The sequence below is a fragment of the Callorhinchus milii genome, unplaced genomic scaffold, assembly GCF_018977255.1.
Source record: "Callorhinchus milii isolate IMCB2004 unplaced genomic scaffold, IMCB_Cmil_1.0 Scaffold5, whole genome shotgun sequence".
In the NCBI taxonomy this organism is placed as follows: Eukaryota; Metazoa; Chordata; class Chondrichthyes; order Chimaeriformes; family Callorhinchidae; genus Callorhinchus; species Callorhinchus milii.
The window spans coordinates 27,887,749-27,909,211 of NW_024704746.1; the positions used below are offsets into that span (position 1 = coordinate 27,887,749).

A 21,463-nucleotide genomic window follows, 5' to 3' on the forward strand; every position below is an offset into this window, starting at 1 on the left:
TGTTATACAGAGGAAGAAAACGGTTATGTTCTTTCTGTTCCATAACAACATAAAGTGTGATATATTGTGGTCGTACCCATTACAGGCAAACAAGAGTAACAACTATGTTTGCTGATATATGTGATTTTTTAATGAGTCTATTTCAGTCTGCATTGGGATAGTTGGATTATTGTGTATAAACTTCATGTTTTCACATGGAATAGTGTATCCTATTCAGTGCCTATTCCAAATTGCAAATATTGAAACATTACATTCAGTTGCAAAACACTTGTCACCCTCATAAAAATGCTGCATACAATATTTAAAAAAACAGTGTTTTAGCTCATTGCCAGAAGAAAGTTTAAACACCAAGTTAGATACTGAAATCATGCAAATATATTGCCTCAGCAAGGCACTATGTTAATGACTGATAGTACATTTCATATGCTGCTGATGGAAAAGGAGGAAAAGGTACACAATAAACAGAGGCAAGGATGTTTTATTATATATTAATTACGTATTCTCATCAAGCAGTTTATGCAATGCAATATAAACACCAAGATAAGGCCTCAGGGGTACAAAATTCTGCATTGTGATGTATCATGAGGATCAAGTTTGTTACCTCTTCATAAGCTTTTACAATAATTACTTACAGCACTATATTTTAGTGCTTGTTGCAATATACACCATTTTGTTTCTCTGATACATCTGCGCACTTACAAAAGGGTATCCGAAAGGCGTTTTTTTTAACTGAAACGTATTTTGAAATAGCTTTTATCATTTCATTTTTGAGGGACGCTGCTGTGCGCAATTGGCTGCCCCATTTCGCCCACAAAACACACAAACAATCCACTTTTCAATATATTCTGTGAAGCGCTTTGAGACGTCTGAACGACTTGTTGTGGCGCTATATCAAATGCAAAGATTATTATTAGTGGTGGTAGTAACATTATTAACTGCTCCGTGTGGTGTGATTTTGAGTTGCTCATTTTTTTTTGTACTCTCTGGATTGTGGGTGATTGTTGTTAGCGCCAAGATTTATTGCTTATCCCATGTTGCCCTAAGAAAGTCTCAAGTTCAGTCCCTGGTTTGTGTTGAGTCAACTGATCTCAACAATTACTCTAGTTAACCTTAACATGCAAGGTAAGGTAAAACGTAAAATCATCCAAGTGTCCTGTTCACTTCGGGGGAATATCCCAAGCTTCTGGTTCTGGTCAGTTAAAAATTTTCACCTGAGCTGGGGGTTGTGAACAAGAGGGGTGGAGGGCAGGGAGCGTGGAGGTGCCCGAAAGCCCGGTCAAAAAGAAGAGGGTCTTGAGATAAGCTTGGAGGCAAGGGAGGGAGCAAGGCAGAGGGACTGTGGAATGGAGTTCCAGAGGGTCCGGGCAGAAAGGGTGAAAGCCCCACCACTGATCCTGGTGGGGGATATGGAGCAGACCGGAGTGCGCTGAGTGGAGGGAGCGAACAGGTCTATATAGAGTTAGCAGAGGTAGGGAGGAGCTTTGAAAGCGAGGATGAGGATTTTGAACTGTATCCTCTGGGGGAAGGGGAGCCAGTGGAGCCAGACTTCCACTTCAATCTAGTGAAAATACTTCAATTGAGTTTGACTTCAATCTACTGAATTCACCTCACCTCCAGATCATATGTTTTCTGAGATAAACTGAGAAATAACGCAGTGAAAGAAGTGAAATGACAACATGGAAACACTGGGAATGGAAACCAGACTAATGGGTGTTCTCTTAAAACTTTTACTTTACTTGAAAAAAACGAGAGTGTGACTCATTTACGAAATTATTTTCCATTCAATGTTTGGTGAAACGAGGATAAAAACGGTGCTGTCTAATGTTTCTGAACCCGTCACTGATGGCTGTGAAATGCCACTCAGTTAGACAGCGATTACAACCGATCCAATGCTGTAATGATACTTATCTATGAGCTCATCATTGCTCTGATGAGTTAGCAGGGTCTGTCTGTGAGCTCATCGCATTGGGTATGAACTCAGGTCTCTCCTCACTTGTGAGTGCCTTAATCGTGAACTGTTGTTGATTGGAATGACTTGTTGATTGGAGCAAGCTCTCGGGAATGACAGATCTATGCTTAATATTCACACACGACTCAACTGAACCGCGAATTAGTAAGGTGCTGCTGACCTGAAAGATGGACAACGTTCACAGTTTTGTGAAGCAAAGTGTAAATGAAAAGGAAAAATAATATCCTTTGTTGGTTTTATGCACAGTATTGAAATATCTTTGGCGTCTGCTGTGAGGCGGAAGGCAGGTTTAAAAGGTGTTTTACATATACCCCATGTTAAGTATTTTGAGAATTTCACGTAAAAGTAGTCTTGAATAATAATAATTGCTTTGTCAATTGGCATTTCATGTTGTTTCTGGGCACCAATAGTGATAATTATAATCCTTGCTTTTGATATATTGCCTTATCACGTCTTTGAGACGTCTCAAAGGCGCTTCACAAAATATACTGTTAAGTGAATTGACAGTTTTGTGGGCAAAATGCGGCAGTGTCCGAAAGTTTGAGTGATCAAATTATTATTAATTTATTTATTTTCGAAGGGATTATTACTCCTGGAAAAGCGATCCGCTAATTGACTAACAACCAGGTTCCCACTTACTGCTAAACAGACAGCGGAGTAAGGAAACTTGCCCAATGTAAACTGCCCGGGAATTGAACCCAGGTCCTCTCGTTTGTGAGCCAAGCGCTCTAGTCTATACGCTACAGGACTCCACATGTTGTTTCATAATAAGTAATCACATTGTAGAGCATAGGTTGAGGAGAGAGTACCTAACTGTGTAAACTTAGGAACTAGCCGAATCAAGGTGATGAAGAACAGACAGTGGCACATTTCATCACCCCATCCAGCCCCAGAGAGTTCAAACAGTCATTCTTTATGAAAGGGTGACATTGTATTGACAGAACATAAGTCAGAAAAGCAACTTGTCTTCAGAATGATGACAGACATGAATTATATGGATTTAAGTGAGCTGTTTGACTAAAACTGCGAGACTAGATCTGGAGGACACAAGTTTAAAATGAGCAAACCTCAAATCTGATTTATAAGTTAGAATGTGTTCCCTCCTTGCCCACCCATAGGGAACTGGAACAGAATCCTGGCAAAGGCAGTTGATACTCTTGATTAAATCACTGGAAAGGGTTTGTATAAGATTGTGCTTGAGACCAGTATTGTTGGCTATGGGAATGATACAGAGTGAGATAAACAAATACATGCGACAAAAACAACAACAAATTATATTTTGTATAGCGCCTTTCACATCAGGAAGGCATCCCAAGGCGATGGACAGTTAGGGATTTGGACCCAAATTATGCAGAGAGTAATCAATGACTGGAACAGGTTGCCAGACAAGGTGATAGAGGCCAGAACACTGGACTCATTTAAAATGCACCCTGATGACAAGACCAATCTTGTCATCTTATGTGTGGGTTAATGTTTTGTTGTGAATAATAAGTAATAAACACAAAGTTGGAACAGCGAAACAAACAAAAAAATTCTTAACTGATCTCCATACTTGGCTCGTGAAAGCTTTTGAAGACAAGATAAACAACACTGATCTTACAAAAATGATGGCCATATCAGACTCATTAAACATTTCTACTCCTAACATCTCTGAAGAGACACATTTTCAGGTAACCAGTTGAAAATAAAACTCAATAACTGTTCTTTATTATTAGCGCACAATAATTACTGTATGCCATTCATTAATGGCAATATTTGCTATTTATAAATGATACTCTTAACAAGCAGAATTTTTTTCAAATTGCTTGATTTTGTTTATACATTGTGTGGCGTTTTAGGCTTATTTTGTTGTTGTCGTTAGACTTACTTTGCTCTGATTTTCCCTTTAAACAGGCAATTAATAAATTAAAACTTGGGAAGCTGAAAAAAGAGGAATTCGCTTTTATACGTAAGGTCTTTTCCAGACCAGGTGAACTCCACGATCTGTTCAAGGAATACTCTTGTGATGGTATTAATATAGCAAGCCTAGACCTACTAGATTTTATCATAGTTGAACAGTTTGAGACTAATGTAGACAGATCTACTGCCTTAAGGATAATCAACTACTGTGAACCCATAACAGAGGGTAAGTACAGAAGAATCCTGTTATAACACGGTTCATTGTAACGTGCATTTGTTTAATAAATGTGGATGCTAAGAATTACCTATTCAAAAAATCTTAAATACCCTCACTGGCAAAATGCCAGTCAGTACATGGGAAAGCAAAATGGCTGGTCATCAGTTCGCTGTTGATATCTCTTCCTACATGTTGTGCATACACCGGTAGGTATTTTGAACCACCAATGAGAGAGCCATCTTTTGGGGTCTACATGCATTGAATGCAGAAGTGCTAGCTGATAATTGTGTGCTTGTTATAGCGTTGATTAGAATTTTATTATAATGGGGCACCAGTGTATTGTATAAAATAATGAGTTTCACCATTTATGTTGCTACATTTATCTCAATATGGATGCATTAAATTTTTTTAAACACATGCAAAGAATATCAGGAATGAAAGACAAATGCCCTTAAATCAAAAGGTAAATATCAATGATTCAGCTTTGAGCAAAAATATGATATGCAAGAGTTAGAACTGAGCAGATACAGAATGCTCCATTGAGATAGATTTATCAACATGGTGGTGGAAGCACTGCAATATTGGCTGAGGAAGGAGATAGAGTAGGAGCAATGTTGATGGAGATGAATACTGTAATGACAAAGGCATCTGGCAAATGGTATATATCACCAAAATAAAACGAAGAGACAGGGGGTGAGCTGATTGGATAAATAAGGATTTATTTAGGCCTCAAAAGAATATAATTGCTGCATATTTGACAGCTCAGATTGAGTGGACAAATGGGATGATTGATGAAAATGCAAACAACTGGACCTATCAGGCATTACTTCTTTATGCAAGCTACTAGAGTTTTTCTTTAACGAGATTTAATATATAGAAGCATAGAAATTTACGGCACAGAAGAAGGCTGTTCATCCCATTCAGTCCATACAGTCAATTCACTTTACAGTATATTCTGTGAAGCGCTTTAGGACGTCTAGAAGACATGAAAAGCGCTATATCAAATGCAAGGATCATTATTATAGCAAGAGCTAGATAGCTACCTGGAGATTGGAAAGAATCCAGAAACATTGGAGAGTTGTGCACAGGTATCAACAACAACAACTTGGATTTATATAGCGCCCTCCACGCCGGACGGCGTCTCAGAGCGCTTTACAGTTTAGGATCCCGGGACCGAGCCAGGGGGGAGGGGGAGGAGCCGGGGGGGGGGAAGGTGACCAAAGGTGCGGTCGAAAAGAAAGGTCTTCAGCAGAGACCTGAAAATGGGAAGGGAGGGAGCGAGACGAAGGGAGTGAGGAAGGCAGTTCCAGAGCCTCGGGGCATAGTGGCTGACGACACGGCCGCCGAGGGTGGAGCGGAGGACTCGGGGGACGAGGAGGAGGCCAGAGCCGGAGGAACGAAGGCAACGGGTACTGTGCTGAGGAGAGAGGAGGTTCAGCCCGGTTCAGTTGATAGCCCCCTTTCCTCTGAATCGGAAAGTTGTGGGTTTAAGCCCCAGTTTTGGACTTTGATCACGTAGTTTAGGTTGATGCTCCAGTACTGCTAAGGGAATGTTGCATTTTAGGCAAAGCCGGATTTTGCAAGAAACATTAAAACCAAAGTCCCGTCTGCTAGTTCAGGTGCATGTTAAAGTTCCCATGACACAGAACTCCTGGACCAACATCCCCCACATAAAATAATTGGTCAGCCACTTTATGGTTCTTTCCTGTGCAGAACTTGGCTCCCATGTTTGCCTACAAATGCAGTCATTATACTTTATAGAAAAATTATTTGAAGCACTTTGAGATATTTTGGCTTTATAAGATGCTATGTCAAATAATTTTAAAGATGATTACTGCCAAGTCTATTTGTAGGCAAGTACAGCGCGTCTATTGAACCAGCAAGATCTCACAACAGATATGAACTAAATCATAAATAATAATCCTTGCATTTGATATAGCGACTTAGTACATCGTTGAGACGTCTCAAAGCGCTTCACAGAATATACTGCAAAGTGAAATGACTATATACATTATTTTGTGGGAGAAACACGGCAGCCAATTGCACACATTATTGTCCCACAAACAGTGACCAATTTGAGTGACCAATTTGAGGGATTATTACCTCCGGTTAGCTATCCGCCAATCGACTAACAAATGGATTCCTGCTTACTGTTAGGTAAGCAGAAGTGTGTGGAGTAAGGAAACTTGCCTAAGGTTTTGCCCTGCCTGGGAATCAAACCCAGGTCCTCTCACTTGCGAGGCGAGTGCTTTAGTTGGATACCTGCTGCAGAAACTACTATTTCCTGATTGTACAGCACTGTGTGCAGAGCCTCTGGAAGATAGATTGATAATATTCAGTGGGGAGATGGATCAATCATGTAAAATAACTGAGAAATAGTAGATGGATTTCAATGTGGAGAAATAGAACATAATACAAAAAAGGAAACCAAACATAGCCATACTGAATGGATATCCATTAGCAAAGATGGATAAGGAAGAGGATTTGGCAATAATCATTGATTATACGCTGAAAATAGCTAGTCCTTGTCAAGTTTTAATCTCCAAAATTGATAGGCATGCACTGAAATGTAGAATTAACCATTATTTACTCAACCAGAGTAATTGGAAACGAGTATTAGGGGATGAATAAATCTGTAACTTGGCCATTAGTACCATTGTACAATTTCTCCAAGAATTTCTACATTTTACACAATGACAAGTATGTATATATAAATAGACATATCAGACATATATACGGTTATTTCTCTATCTATGTATAAGCTCTCTGAGAAGCTAGCCTGCATGGAGGGCGTTATATAAGTGCAAGTTGTTGTTGTAGTATCTCTGGCTGCACCTTAATGTTACTCTGTCCCTCAGTATTAAAAATTGGAACTTTTCTATTCATATTCCTGGTGAAGTGTTTTACGCTCTGTTCAAACAAATAGTCCAACATGCAGCACTTTTTGTTGAATTACTGTTGAATTCTGTTGAGTTAGTTCATACAAGAAATATCAGGAAAATATGCTGAACTTTATTCCAGTATTTGGAATGTGCGTTTTTAGGAAATAATTAAGCCGAAATTGAACAGAAATAGAACTTGAAGTGACCGTTCTAATGAATTGCAAGACAAAATGTAAGGTGAGATGAGACAGATTGTAAGGTTGTGCTATTCTGGAAACAGTTAATTCTCAATTTTAGCTGAGCAATCTGGCAGAGGAGTGGAAGAAAGGAAAATGTTTCTAAAGGAAGGACGATAAAATCAGAGAGCACATTTCCTTTAGAAAAAAAATTGAGACATAGAAACAACTTACAGAGGGTACGTAAAATGCTGGATATCAATCAAATGTGCCTTTGGAAACAGAAAGCTATTTTTTCCATCTGTTTGTGTTAAAAAATATGTTTAGCACAAATAGCTAGAATATGAAATATTAAAATATTAAGAATACCTTAAGAATAATAATTAATTAAGAATAATTAAAACGAGATTGCAATATGACAATATAGCAAAGAAGTTAAAAGATTAGGTTATATAAAATGCAAATGTATTATTTGCTTTTGTATTGTTCTTAGAATTGTCTACATTTTGTTCCAGTTTTGAGTTTGTCAATATTCTCTAGCTTTCTTTTAACTTCATATATTACGAATAAATTTGTGGACTTCCTCAAGTTTGCTGTTTTCAAAATATATGTTCACTTATGGAAATGTTAAAAAATTCAGAGGGAATATGGTGGAAATGTTAATACATTCAGAGGGGATAAAGAGAAACAGTGAGAATTGGCATGCAGTTACATGTAACTTTTGCAGATCCATCACCTTGAGAAGGTCAGTAATTATTTTGCGAAACAAAAAAAGCTGAAAAATGTCAGAGAAAAATGTCCCAAAATATCGGAAAGACAATTTCTTAGAATAGGAGGCAGGCATTTAAAAGTACTGAAGGAATGCAAGGCACTGAAAAATACTTGTTTGTTAAGGAACGAAACTCTCGTGGGAAAAAGTACTGCAGGGGTAACAATGCTACCATTATTAATAAAAGCGAACTTTGCAAATTCCTAAAAGAGAAGGCTGATCTTAAAATATTGTGATATGATTTGAGAACACACATCAAGTAAGATTTACTGGGAACACTGCATGGTTCATAGGCAGTGTCTGGAAGAACAGCAACAAATTACAGTTGCAGAGCACCTTTCACATCGGGAGGATGTCCCAAGGCACTGGACAGTCAGGGATTTGGACCCGAGCTGGGGGTTGGGATCAGGAGGGGTGGAGGACAGGGAGGGTAGGGGCAGGAGGGTGACCAGAGTAAACCCTATAAACAACATTGATTATTTACCGTTATGTGTGTGGAGGGGGAGGGGGGGGAATGGGGTGGGGGGTGCAGTAGGGGATATTTTGCAAAGAATGATACTGGGGGCCATTACCGGGTAGGCAGAAGTGTAGCAGACTGTGAAATGTCATCTATGTACACACAGCAGTTTCGCAGCCAATCTGAAGATTATTTTTCTGTTCTGCACTTGCATTTGGCACAGCAACTTTCACATCAGGAAGTTGTTCCAAGTCACTTCACAGGATATGTATTGTAAAGTGCTTTGACTGCATATTTTGTGGTATTTTATGGTCGTCATCCTCACGGTTGTGAGTGATGAAATCATGTTTTTTTGAGCCAGCACAAAAGCAAATAGTAACCTTCCCAGGCAGCAGGTACATAATCAGTGTCATTGTGGATGGTGTGAGGGAGGAAAGAAGACCAAAGATATTTTCTGCAGTCTTTAGGGTCTGTAAAGCAGTGGATCATTAGATAACCCACGTTTTGAAGGCATCACTTGAGAAGGTCAGATGATGAAGGTGTTAGCCTGGCAGACATTAACTCACAGTTCTGTATGGCTCTTCAGTAGACGTTAAAGATTCCCAGTGACTATTCCAAAGAGAAAGGAGTTTCCCTCAGTGTCCTGTCCAAAAATCCCCTACATAAAATTGGCCATTGATTTTATGGCTTTTTGTTCATGCAAATTAGCTGCTGCGTTTGCCTGCAAAATACACTCACTACAATTTACAGTGAATCCTGTGAAGCACTTTGAATCCTCCTTCCAGAGTGAAAGGTTCAATATGAAATGCAAGGATTATTACTATTAAGGCCAATGTCATTTGAATAATAGTGTGATTCTGGCTTTACTGTATTATCTGAGTGGGGACAATACACTGTCACTGTCATGAATAGCTATTACCAGCCATGTCTCAAGAAATCAAACTCCCTTAAATTAAGCAACAATATGATACAGTCATTGGCTTTGTAATATAAATATGATCATCAAAATTCTTGTTTACCCTAAGCTGGCGTTCATGCATTTAGTTTTGTTATTAAATATTTTAGCTTGGGTAGAATTGACTAAATAAAATGCAAAACATATCATGGTGGTAATAATGGCTTAGTCAGTGCACACACAATATATTCAGAGATTGAATTGAAGTTTTGGAAAATGTTATCACATTAAAACATTTCAAAGCACTTGAGTAATTACTGTCAGGTATAGTGACTGTTTTTGTCGGGAAATCTGGCAATCATTTGCAAAGTGCCATACATAGTCATGAGGTGAATGACCGATTAATCTGGAGACTCCCTACAGTTTTTAATATATATAAATTACTTGACTTTGTGCAAAGCAGTTAAATTATAGATAACATTGAGCTAAGAGAAAGATGACTGTAGAATCAAAGGAGGCAGCCAATATATTATAAGGAGAGCTTGATAGGCAATGTGCCCGAGATGATTACTGGCAAATTAAGTTCAACATTATTGAATGCAAGTTTCTTCATATTGGAAGTAAAAATAGGGGGTATGTATACTTTAAATGGGATAGAACTCATTGAATAATAATAATTCTTGCATTTGATATAGCACTTTATTACGTTGTTGAGACATCTCAAAGCGCTTCACAGAATACATTGTGAAGTGTATTTTGTGGGCGAAACGCGGCAGCCAATGGCGCACAGAAGTGTTGCACAAATAGTCGTAGAAAGCCATCCATCAATCGACTAACAACCGGTCATTGACGTTACTTACTACTCGGTAAACACAGGCGTGTGGAGTGAGGGAACTTGCCTCAGGTTTCACCCCGCCCGTGAATCGAACCCAGGTCCTCTCTCTTGCGAGGCGAGCATGCTAACCACTACGCTGCGGGACTCCATCAAAGAGAACGTTGAAAGAGACCCCGAGATGTTGGTTGATTCATTGCACACTGTTGTAACAACAATCCTCAAATTGAACAGGATACTGGGTCATAGAAACATGACTGTATTTTTTAAACAAAAGTAAATATTTGAATGCCTGGTAGACTTGTGGAGAAATAAGCTGGAGAGTAATTGAATTGTGGTCTAGCGGTTAGCATAGGATATATGATGATCTCATTACAGTTATGAATAGAGCTCTGTCTTCTCCAGCAGTGTCTGTGTCAAAACTGATCAGGTCAAGCAATGCAGTTGGCATCTGACTTGCTTTGTCAGAGAGCACAGTCAGGTATCTGACTACAGCAAAATGCATTTAGATTGTGAGATCATTATTAATAGTTTTCCTTATACAAACTCCAAAATGTTAGCTATTGAACACCAAACTACTCAAATACCCACATTCTTCCCAGTAAGGCATTTTACTCAGGTGGTAATTGTGGTTTTGAAGCCTCATATACCATTGGATCACTTCACCCTATAACGTGCCTTTTCTTTTTATTGTATTTCAGACTGTGTTATATAAAAAAATATTCTCTTACACAGGCAGGGAAAAAACTATGCTTACATATGATGGATTTGTCAAATTCATGACCTCACCTGACTGTTGCATATTCAATCAAGCTCATAACAAAATCTACCAACGTATGGATTTACCCTTGGTAAATTATTTCATCGCATCTTCACACAACACCTTCTTCATGAATGATCAGTTGATTGGATGGAGCAACCTTCATGGATATATAAGGTAGCCTACCTTAGATCTTATTGTAATTGAAGGTATTAGGAACTACAGTGTCTTGGGATGTCCTCCCGATGTGAAAGGCGCGATACAAATGTCATTTTGTTGTTGTTATAAAACATTATTCCAGTTTTATTGTGTATATGTGTTGAATGTATTTGTTGAAAGCAGTTGAAAATGGTTGTTGTTTTCTAGAATTATGAATTCTTTGGCACAGGATGTTTTCCCTAATCTTTGTTAACATCTTTATTGTGATTCCATAGTAATTTGATTACATTGTGAATATGTTAAAATGCACATTTACCTTGATGTTTCAAAAATCAAGCTAAAGTGGCTTCAAATGACATTGACAGTTTTATATTGTACTATTAAAATGATTATGTGATTAATATAGTTAAAACATAAAACTACATATTGACAGATACGATTCTTTCTGAGTATATATCCGAGTTGTTTAATTATCGCCAATGAGTGAACAGAACGAATCATCCTGATTAAAACTTGTAATAGCACTCAGGCACAAACTGCAATCTCAGAGGAAATATTCAACAAACATTTGATAGTTTTGTTAAATTCATGACTTCACCTGATTGTTGCATAGTCATTTGATACCAAGGTCCAACGACATCAGTTAATGAAGGGAACCACGACTTATGTGGATAAATAAAAATTGTTTGATGTATGTTCATTTAGGGAGTTGCATTGAGCAATTACATATTACGTAAGATTTTGTTGATGGCTGAGAGAAGCTGTGTATAGTTTCTTTTGATTTGCAAAGGGAATGATTTGAGAAGAGAGTGCACATAAGATCCCAAGTAAGGTAGGATTGAAAGGATTATTTAGCTTATGTAGCATGCTTGGTTTGTGACATTTCAATCATGTGTGTATTTATCCTTTTTTTACCAATTTTCCCTTGTACTCCTTATAAAATCAACAATCATTTTTTTCATTTTAAATGATTCAATAGAGTTTCAGTTTACTGAGCTAAGCAAGTTCAAGTATGTTGGATGGACCAATGGTCAACTCCTTCCAAAATATATTAATATATAATCTTATATAATAATAATAATCCTTGCATTTGATATGGCACATTATCACGTCGTTGAGACGTCTCAAAGCGCTTCACAGAATATTTTGTACAGTGAATTGACTGTGTATTTTCTGGGCAAAACACGGCCGCCAATTGCGCACAGCAGCGTCTCACAAACAGTCGTGGATTGAGTGACCACTTTTTTTTCTCTCTGAACATTTAAAGTTTAACGTATTTATGCTTGTTCTATGTTTAACTATAGTAAGCCTGGCATCAAATCCTTTTTCTTACTTCTTGCAATGAAAATGTTACCATGTGTGAATGAATAATAACATACTGGAATTTCATAACTAGCAATGTTCTCAAGTGTTGTCTCCATAGCACCAACTTACGTTTATATAATGCCATCCGTATCAGGAGGACAGCTTAAAGCACTTCACATAGCTGAAGAGGGTAAGATGATGAAAATCATTACAGGATCATTATACCTCCTGTCTGCTCAATCATTAAAATGCAGCGGTGCACTGAAGTATTGGAGCAGATGTTACTGTCGTGGATGAATGACATTCTGAAGACATGACCACTCGGCTCAAACTGTGGACTTGTTATTTCTCATGGGGTCAGTAAGGAGGGAAGAACTGCGGAAGTGGAGCAGCAACGCTATTGGGAATAATGGAAGCATGGAATCCTGGCAGAAAATCAGCGGAAATTACAACTGAAATGGCTTTGTAGATCAATATCCCAATGGTCAATTGTGCTCAATTGGCTGCCACATTTCGCCACAAAATACCCGGTCACTACACTTCACAAAATATCTTGTGAAACGCTTTGAGACTATATGTACTGCACTAACTGTACTGCCATGTTTACATGTTAGGCCATCTCTCCCCAGCAAAAATCTTACATAATATTAATAATCCTTGCGTTTGATATAGCGCCTTATCGTGTCATTGGGAAGTCTCAAAGCGCTTCACAGAATGTATTGTAAAGTGAATTATAATGTCACACCTCTGCTGTGACCACTAGAACTTGCAAGGACTCATCTGACCATTCTTGTTTGTTTTCTGTCATACATCTGAGAATATTTCTGTCACACGAAGGACAGGAGAACAGAATGAATAGCGCAGAATATGTTTCCAACCTTTTGACTGATGGAGTTGAAGGCTTCTACACAGCTCGTAGCGTAATGATGGATGGTGTTTGTATAAATGAGGAGCTGACTGTTCAGCGCCTTGGAACGTCCTCCCGGTGTGAAAGGCACTTTACAAATGTAATTTTGTAATTTGTAACAAAAGTTACAGGAAAAGTCTTACAACCCAGGCCCTAAACATCAGCTCATTGCAAACAATGTTTGTACTAAACTTCAAGGGTTTTCCCCCAAATCAAAAAGTTTGGTCCTTTAATGTTTCACAAATTCAGTATTTTTTGAGATTCTCTAAACACTCAGGAGACTGTTTTATCAGCTTATATACCCCCCAACCCAAGTCTTTAATGCGAGCAGTTGACATCAGTCATGTAATAATAATACTTGCATTTGATACAGCGCCTTATCACATTGTTGAGATGTCTCAACGTGTACTTGGTAAATGATGGTCAGGAATGTGAGTGATCATTCTTTTCATTTCATTTCTGGAATGCCAACCCACCGCTGTCACTGATTCCTAAACCCATTGAATACACAACAGCGCACCCACTGCTGCGACGCAATCATTTTCAGTGGCAAGAATTTGACAGAAAAGACTTTCAAGCGTAAACAATTATTGGAAAAATTAGGGGAATACTTTTAAAAAATTGTATTACAAATAAGATTGAAAGCATGTCAAGCAGCTTTAGAAAGCTGGTGCTTGCTGAAAAATACACGACTGCATAAGTTTTTTGTTTTGGTCAGCTGGGTGTCTGAAGCCCATCACCGTTGCTTAAGAGTCTCCAAACCAAACTGAGAATTCCATGCATCCCACCTCCACCTGGAAATCCCAGAGATATATTGTTGGACTGGAATGCGTTCTCTCTCTCTCTCCTTCTCCCTGGAGAGGCTCATCCTGTTTACCTAATTCTGGATACTGAATCCAGTACCTGCTGTTTCTGAGCTGTGGATCAGGCTAAGTATTGAGTGGATTGTTGCACTTTGTTTGATCGCTGTGATATTGTTTTAAAGAAATCTCAAACAGACGACTATTGCTGGAGATTGTTTTAGTACATTTGAAGCGCTTTGAGATGCCTCAAAGACGTGATAAGGCGCTCTATCAAATGCAAGTGTTATTATTTCAAGCAATAAATGTGTACGTTTTTTGGGGGGATGGGCAGGCTCGGACATTAAAGACCATTGTTTTTCTGTCCAAAATAAATAGACAGAGCTACTTGTTTAGATTAAACAGTTTATATTTCCGAAGAACACTAATGGTTAACCTGTAACAGATAGAAACTATCTATATTCAGATGCCCAATAAATGAGGAACAGGGAAAAGATGTATTGATTGTACTCTGTGTCTGAATTTCTTAAAATGTACAGCAACATGAACTAGCTTATCTGAGCCCATAAAACGTTAAATCTCTGAGATTCGTGAGTCATGACGAAAGCTTTATCACAGAACGTTCAAACTTTCCTGCAATGGGCATGTAATAACCTGCCTGAAACCAAGAGACAATTGATTGGATGGATTGCTAAAAAAAAAGTGAAATAAATAATTAAAGTGCTTTTATAACACGTGTTAAAATAACACCCTGGAAGCGGTAAGAATGTATAAAGTGAACTGAGATGAAGAAGCAAGATAATCCTTGTTGATTTAGGGCTACATTTAGCATCTTGATACAGTAGCGTGATTAGCTCTTTATGTTTAATTCATGCCATTGCTAATTATAAGCCATTTAACTGTTTACTGCAATTAATTCATCTAGCCGTCTTCTATTCGTGTGACAATCCCAAAGTCAATGCCTGGCAAAAAAATGAACCAATAACTCCTGCTCAAAGTGGACTCGAAAGGCCTCTCAGTTACAATATTATGAGGAAAATAAATTGCGATGTTCAAAAAAGAAAAATGAAGGGCCTTGGAAACGTGTGTAAAATGGGAACTTTATGCCGTAGGTACAAGGAGAAAGGTACGGGTGATGTATGAAATAGCTTGCGGCAGTTTGAGGTGGAGAGACACACTTCTCTCCCACTCTGGGACTTTAGGCTGACAGAGATTGAGGGGATCCATCAGTCTAGTTCGGGAAAGTTCGGCTCTGGACGGCATAGCTCAAAATGCAGACAAATCCATCACCGGGCTTCTGAATGTGGCAAAAACAAAGTGCGTACAACCATGGAGAGAAACAGGATGGTGAAGCTGCATTGTTTTGATGTTAGTATCTAAATACATCCGGTGACCATTTCGATTAAGTCTGCATTGAAAGAATTTAGCATTGAGATTGACCAATTTAATTAAACTAAGTTAACTAATAATAATAACAAACCTTGCATTTGATATAGTGCTTTTCACGTCTTCGAGACATCTCAAAGAACTTCACAGAATACACTGTAAAGTGAATTGACTTTACGAAGAGCGGCAGCGAATTGCGCACAGTAGTGTTCCACCAACAGTCATGAATTGACTGACCAAATTATTATTAGAATTTTTTTGAGGGATTCTAATATCCGGAAAAGTGATCCGCCAATCGACTAACAACCGGGTTCCTACTTATTGCTCGGTGAACTGAGGCGTGTGGAATAAGGAAACTTGCCCAACATTTCGCCCTGCCTGGAATCGAACCCAGGTCTGCATGTTTCTTTGAAGCTCACTTAAACAAACATTACAGTATCAATCTTCTAGTCTTGTTGGGGACAGAAGCAAGAAATGAAACAAAAAAAATCTCAAAATGTTTCCAAAATGCCAGATATTACCAGAGAGTTCTTGAAAATTTGCAGGGATCAAAAACAATTGTCAGCGACGGACACATTCCCTGCATCACTGTGAAGCAATATGGTTTTACGATTTATTTCTGGTATTGACCTTAGAGGGCTCAGTGCAGTACAAATTAAACTGGATGTTAGGCTCTGTTGAAACCTTAATCATTTCAAGAGCGTCACAAAGAAGCGACAGCCTTTAAGTATGTTTTTTGTATAAATGATTAAAAACCTTGGTTAAAGGCCAAGGCTCCCGTTATGATTCACCACCAAAAGTGAAATGCGTAGCAGTGAAATGTGAGGTAAAACAGGAGCTTAGTTCTTAAATGAGTGTCATAATCTTACTGATGCTTGCATTTGATATGTGCCTTATTGTGTCAGGACTCCTGTAGCATATTGGTTTGAGCACTCGCCTCGCAAGCGAGAGGACCTGGGTTCCCACTGCTTAAAGGAACAGCTTGTATAAAATTAATGCTATTGACAGTAGAATAGCTGAGCAAATGAACTTCAAACAAGCATGGCACTCTCACTGCTCTAACAGAGCTGAAATTTGCTTGTGGGAATGATGTTTTGATATTGTCACCCAGTCAGGAAAAGAGAGAGAGCTAATCGTTGCAGCTGTTGCTCTACCAGACCGGGACACAGGGTAGATGGAGGTAGCAATGCTTGTGCGAGAAGTGTGTGAGACCAACTGTAATTAACACAATCTAAAACGCAGACCTCGCACGTCTCTGTAATTCCCTACCCAGTGAGCTCACCGTCTCAGCTGTGCTATCAGGGGAAGCCCTGATCCAGGTGCTAACCCACAAGGCTATCACCTCAACATGCTCGCACAGGCTTCCCAGTGGCATTGATGGAGTTCAGGGAGCAAATGCTCACTCAACATGTCTTGGGGGCACGAAAGTATCCTTCAGATAGATGAAGATACATTGATAATAAAATTGGTGAGAAAAACATCTTTTGACTTATGAGAAACTAGCAAAGCTGAATTTGTTTCCAGTGGAAGGAAAAAATTCAACCGAGCCATGATCCAGGTTTTGAAAAATGATGAAAGGCACAGATGAGTTAGATGTAAGCAAATGATTTGAACTAGATGCTCTTTCAATTAATTCCCTTAAAATTGAACTGAATGACCAAGGGGCCAGTGTTGGAGGCTAAGGAGTTGGTGTCAACTGGAATAATATAATGAGGTTAATTTACCTATATTATCACACTGTATAATTCAAATACTTTTCATTTAAAGATACTTAACCAAAGAAAACTAATGCTAATAAGGCAAATCCAATTTAAACTGGGCCATTTAGGTGTGAACATGCATTTCTCTTTGAAAGGACATTATCTAGGTCACAGGGTACTTAGCTTTTCTTAAGGTTGAATCTCAGGTTCCAACATTCAGCTGAAGGATGGAGTGATTGGTTCATTGCTACTTTCTGATAACAAGTCTTTACTTCCAGCATTTATTTTATTCCAGACTATTAAGAGAGATGGGTAATACTCTGCTATTCAGTCATAAGCTTTGAAATAGGAGTTGGTTGTTAACATAATAAGAACATAAAAATATAAGAATTTGCTGGACGAAAGAAGACTTATTATAAGGTCCATCCAGTTCACCTTCCACCACCCTGGTTGTTGCTTGACATGTCGTGTCCACTGTGATGCTGAAACCCTCCACCAATAATACAAATAATAAAATTATTTTGATTTGAAAAGTCCAGTTGTTAATGCGATGTTAAACCAAACCTTTAAAATAAGCTTCAAAGCATAATTTTAATTCAATCAAAAACATTTTCAAAATGTACTTCTACTTGCTCTATTGTCTTTTTTCCTCCTATTCTTTTTTTTCTCATTTTCCCTCTGTTCAGTACTATAGTATTTTTTATCTGTGGTTTTCTATCCAATGTAATAGACTGACGTTTGTTCTGCAGGTCACACTGTTTAACTTTTTACTTGCCTTCTTCACCTTCCTAGCTTCCACCTTTTATTTGGGATAAAAACAGCTTTATCATTATTTTAAAACGTGTTTAGACAATGAAAAAACACTCATGTAAAGAATCTCTTAATCCTCAATGCAACCAGATTAATTGATGATGCGTAAAAATGCATCAGACATGACATACTTTGTGAAACAAATATTTTTTTTTGTCAGTCCCAGCGATACACATCAGTTGGACAAGTAAACATGACTGGCATTGTGAGGCTTTAAGAACTCACTGCCATATGTTACATGGAGATTCCAGCCACATCCCACTGACTTTAGTGCAGAAAAGCATTGAGCTATAACAGTGTTATCTCTACTTCTAGTGGGAGTACTGTACTTCGAACAAAAGAACTCCCTTTTGACTTCAGTTCCTCAGTAATATCTTGCAGCAAGAGCTAACTTTATTTGACTGATAATGGTGTTGTGTGAACTGAGGGCCTGCAGACTTAATTAGAATGGACACAGAATAATAAAACTGCCAATGAAGTTGAGTCAATATTAATCATTTACCTTCCTTTGTTTACAAGTGCTTTGAAAAAGGGTTGCCGCTGTTTGGAGATAGTCTGTTGCGACGGACCAGAAAATGAGCCCATGGTTTACCACGGTCTTGCAACATCATCTCAGATTCTGTTCAAGGACGTCATTAATGTTGTTAATTTGTATGCGTTTGAGGTGGGTGGTGTTTAGTTTTACAACCAGTAAAGTTTGACTCCGAAGGGAAATCTACTTTCTGAATATTAGATTAATATGTATGGAGATGTAGTAATACAAATATCAGAGTTCCCAATGTAGATTGGATGGTTTGAGCACAGTTGTAGTGGTCTAACCCTACGCACATATGGACAGGTATCTTTAAACATGTGACACATCACCAATCAATAGGATTACAATGGGTTCTGTATCAATTAATTAAGTGCGGTTTCAGTTGGAAACAGGTTAGGTCACGGATGGGCTATTAGCCCAACCAGCATTTTAGACCTTGTCATTATTATAGCAGCGCTTAACAGTGGCGGAGGAGGCAAGGTGGTGGGATTGGGGGAGAGAGCTCCAAAGCTTCTGGGCGTAGAGCACGGCCGGTGATGGTGGAGTGGAGGGGACAAGGTACAAGTACACATGTAAGTGCAATCATATGTTTGATTAGCATAGGCTTAGGCCAAGTTCACAGGTATCCTTTGCAAAAGTTCTATTGTTTTTGTCACAGGCATCTGATTACCCCTTGATACTTTCGTTAGAAGTTCACTGCAATCCAGTGCAACAACATTCAGTAGCTGATTATCTTGGCAATATTCTGGGAAACAGATTATTCACCCTGAGTTCTACTGGGAATTTGCCATCTAAATTACCTTCACCTAAGGTAAGCAGCTAGCAGAAATAGAAATGTTTTTTTGGATGTACATTGAATATGGGGATAACATTATTTTAGATATTAATATTGCTTTATGATTGTAGCCCAGTGACGAGCCTTGGAGAGGGTAGAGGAGTGACAAAAAATTGGCTATAATAATAATAATAATCCTTGCATTTGATACAGAACCTTATAACATTGTTGAGACGTCTCAAAGCGCTTCACAGAATATGCTGTGAAGTGAATTGACTGTATATAGTGTTCCAGAATTTTGGGACATAGTGGTTGAAATCGTCGCTACCAATGGTGGAACGGAGGGTGAAATTAACAGTGAACAATAAAAAAAATGAAAAATTAAAAAAAGAGGTGAGGGAACAAGAGGGTGTTGATGTAGGATTTACAATGTTCTTAAATTGAATTGGAAAGAGGTCAACCGGAAGATTGTGAGACCAAATAGGTAAGTAATATCAAGCTTTCTTGACAAGGTATGCCGCAAAGGGAAACAATACTTTATTTAACATTTATTTAACGTGAGCCTGAGATAGTAAAAACTTCAAAGGGGGAAATTATTTGAGATCAGTGATTATAATTCTAACATCATGAGATGTAGCACAATGGAACAGGGAAATAAGAGCAATATATAAATAAACAGCAGATTTCAGGCGGGGAGGGTAAGTTGTTTAAAAGCCTTTAGATAATTGGGGACAATACTTTGCAAAACTCAAGTGCTTTTAAAGTAATATAGCAGCAAAGGAAAATTAAATTTATATCTAAGTAAAAGCTTTGATACAAAAGCTTCAATGAAGTTGGAAAGCGTATTTTTATATTTTTAACAAAATAAGTATATTGGGAAAGTGGAGTTTAAGTACAAAACTGACTTTGTGTCCATTGGAAGAAAAATGAGATGTCTCGAAGACGTGATAAGGCGCTGAAAAAATGCAAGGATTGTTCGTATTACATTGCATCTCCTTCCAGCTTAAACTTTCACATAGCTCCAATTCTACCTGAGCCAACCTGCCCAAGAATGTGAAGTGAGAGTTAATTACTAACCATTTTCTTAGAACTGTGCCTTACTAGATTGGAAAACTCCAGCATACACTGAACTCTCCAGCTCTTATCTTCACGAGTTTCTGTCATTCATTGCGCATTGTAAAATTTCCAAAATAAACAGTTCACAAAGACTCATTTTTTCCATCAAATCAAACTGGATTTACTCATCAGTCTTGCATCCAATGCAATCTTAAAAGCGTCATTGACTGACAGAGCCGTATCATAGAAAGCAACCATGTAAATCACTGACATGATTTCACTGCATCAGAAAGAGGAAGTTACAGGAGAATGTGCATACATATAATGTATGTTGTGAAAGCTCCTGAAATCTGGTACTGATGGGTGAGTGAACCTGCGTGTGAATCACAAAGAGTTAAATCTATTGTACACATGATAGAGTAAATTACAAACACTGATTACAACACTTTCTCTCTCATTCTCCCCCTCAATCATAGTAGGGTAAGCATGGGAATATAAAATGAAGATACAAAGTGATGCTGGCATAAGCAACACAGCAATCTTGATGTGCAGAAATCCCTGGAGCATTATAAAATACATAAGTACATAATTATTCACTTTTCTACTCAGGCAATGAATACTCTACTGTCTATTATCACTGGTGGCCTGAAAGTGCAGCATACAATTTCAATTGTGTCATCTCTGTATTATTTAAATTGTAAATATTACTGAAAAGTTGCTTCTGAAGTAACGAGAAGGTTGGGAGGAGCTGCAGGTACTCCTGAGTGCCCACCATTATATCAGTTCTAATGTCTCAAAAGATCACAAGTGAGATTTAGATGCAGATTCTTCTGCCCATTTGATCTCATCGTTTATGATACAACCCTATCATTCTCCAATTACAGCATCAACATGTTTCTTAAATGAATCAAGTGCACTGACCTGTACCACTTATCTTTGTGATATGTTACAACTGATAATTGTCCTCTTTATAAGGAAATACTTTCCTGGAGTCTATTTTAAATTTGTGCATCTCAGCTGTGCCCTCTTGTCCTGTTTCCTTGGTGAGCATGAAATGATTATTTTGACCGAGCCTTTGGTCTCCCTCCTTCATGGGTTATCAATGTCATTATCTCATAGAATCATAGAATTTTACAGCAAAGAAGGAGGCCATTCGGCCCATCGTGTCTGTGCT

General features: G+C 38.3%; 1 protein-coding gene across 1 annotated transcript in view; it reads left to right on the forward strand.

The window, feature by feature from the left end:
• The first annotated feature begins 3,573 nt into the window (after positions 1-3,573).
• Positions 3,574-21,463, forward strand: part of LOC103185584 (1-phosphatidylinositol 4,5-bisphosphate phosphodiesterase zeta-1) — a 32,102-nt gene continuing 14,212 nt past the window's right edge. Inside the window, exons 1-5 of the mRNA XM_042335028.1 lie at positions 3,574-3,639; positions 3,863-4,094; positions 10,832-11,033; positions 18,443-18,587; positions 19,117-19,269. Of these exons, the coding sequence (XP_042190962.1) occupies positions 3,574-3,639; positions 3,863-4,094; positions 10,832-11,033; positions 18,443-18,587; positions 19,117-19,269 (798 nt within the window). The remainder of the gene's footprint in view (positions 3,640-3,862; positions 4,095-10,831; positions 11,034-18,442; positions 18,588-19,116; positions 19,270-21,463) is intronic.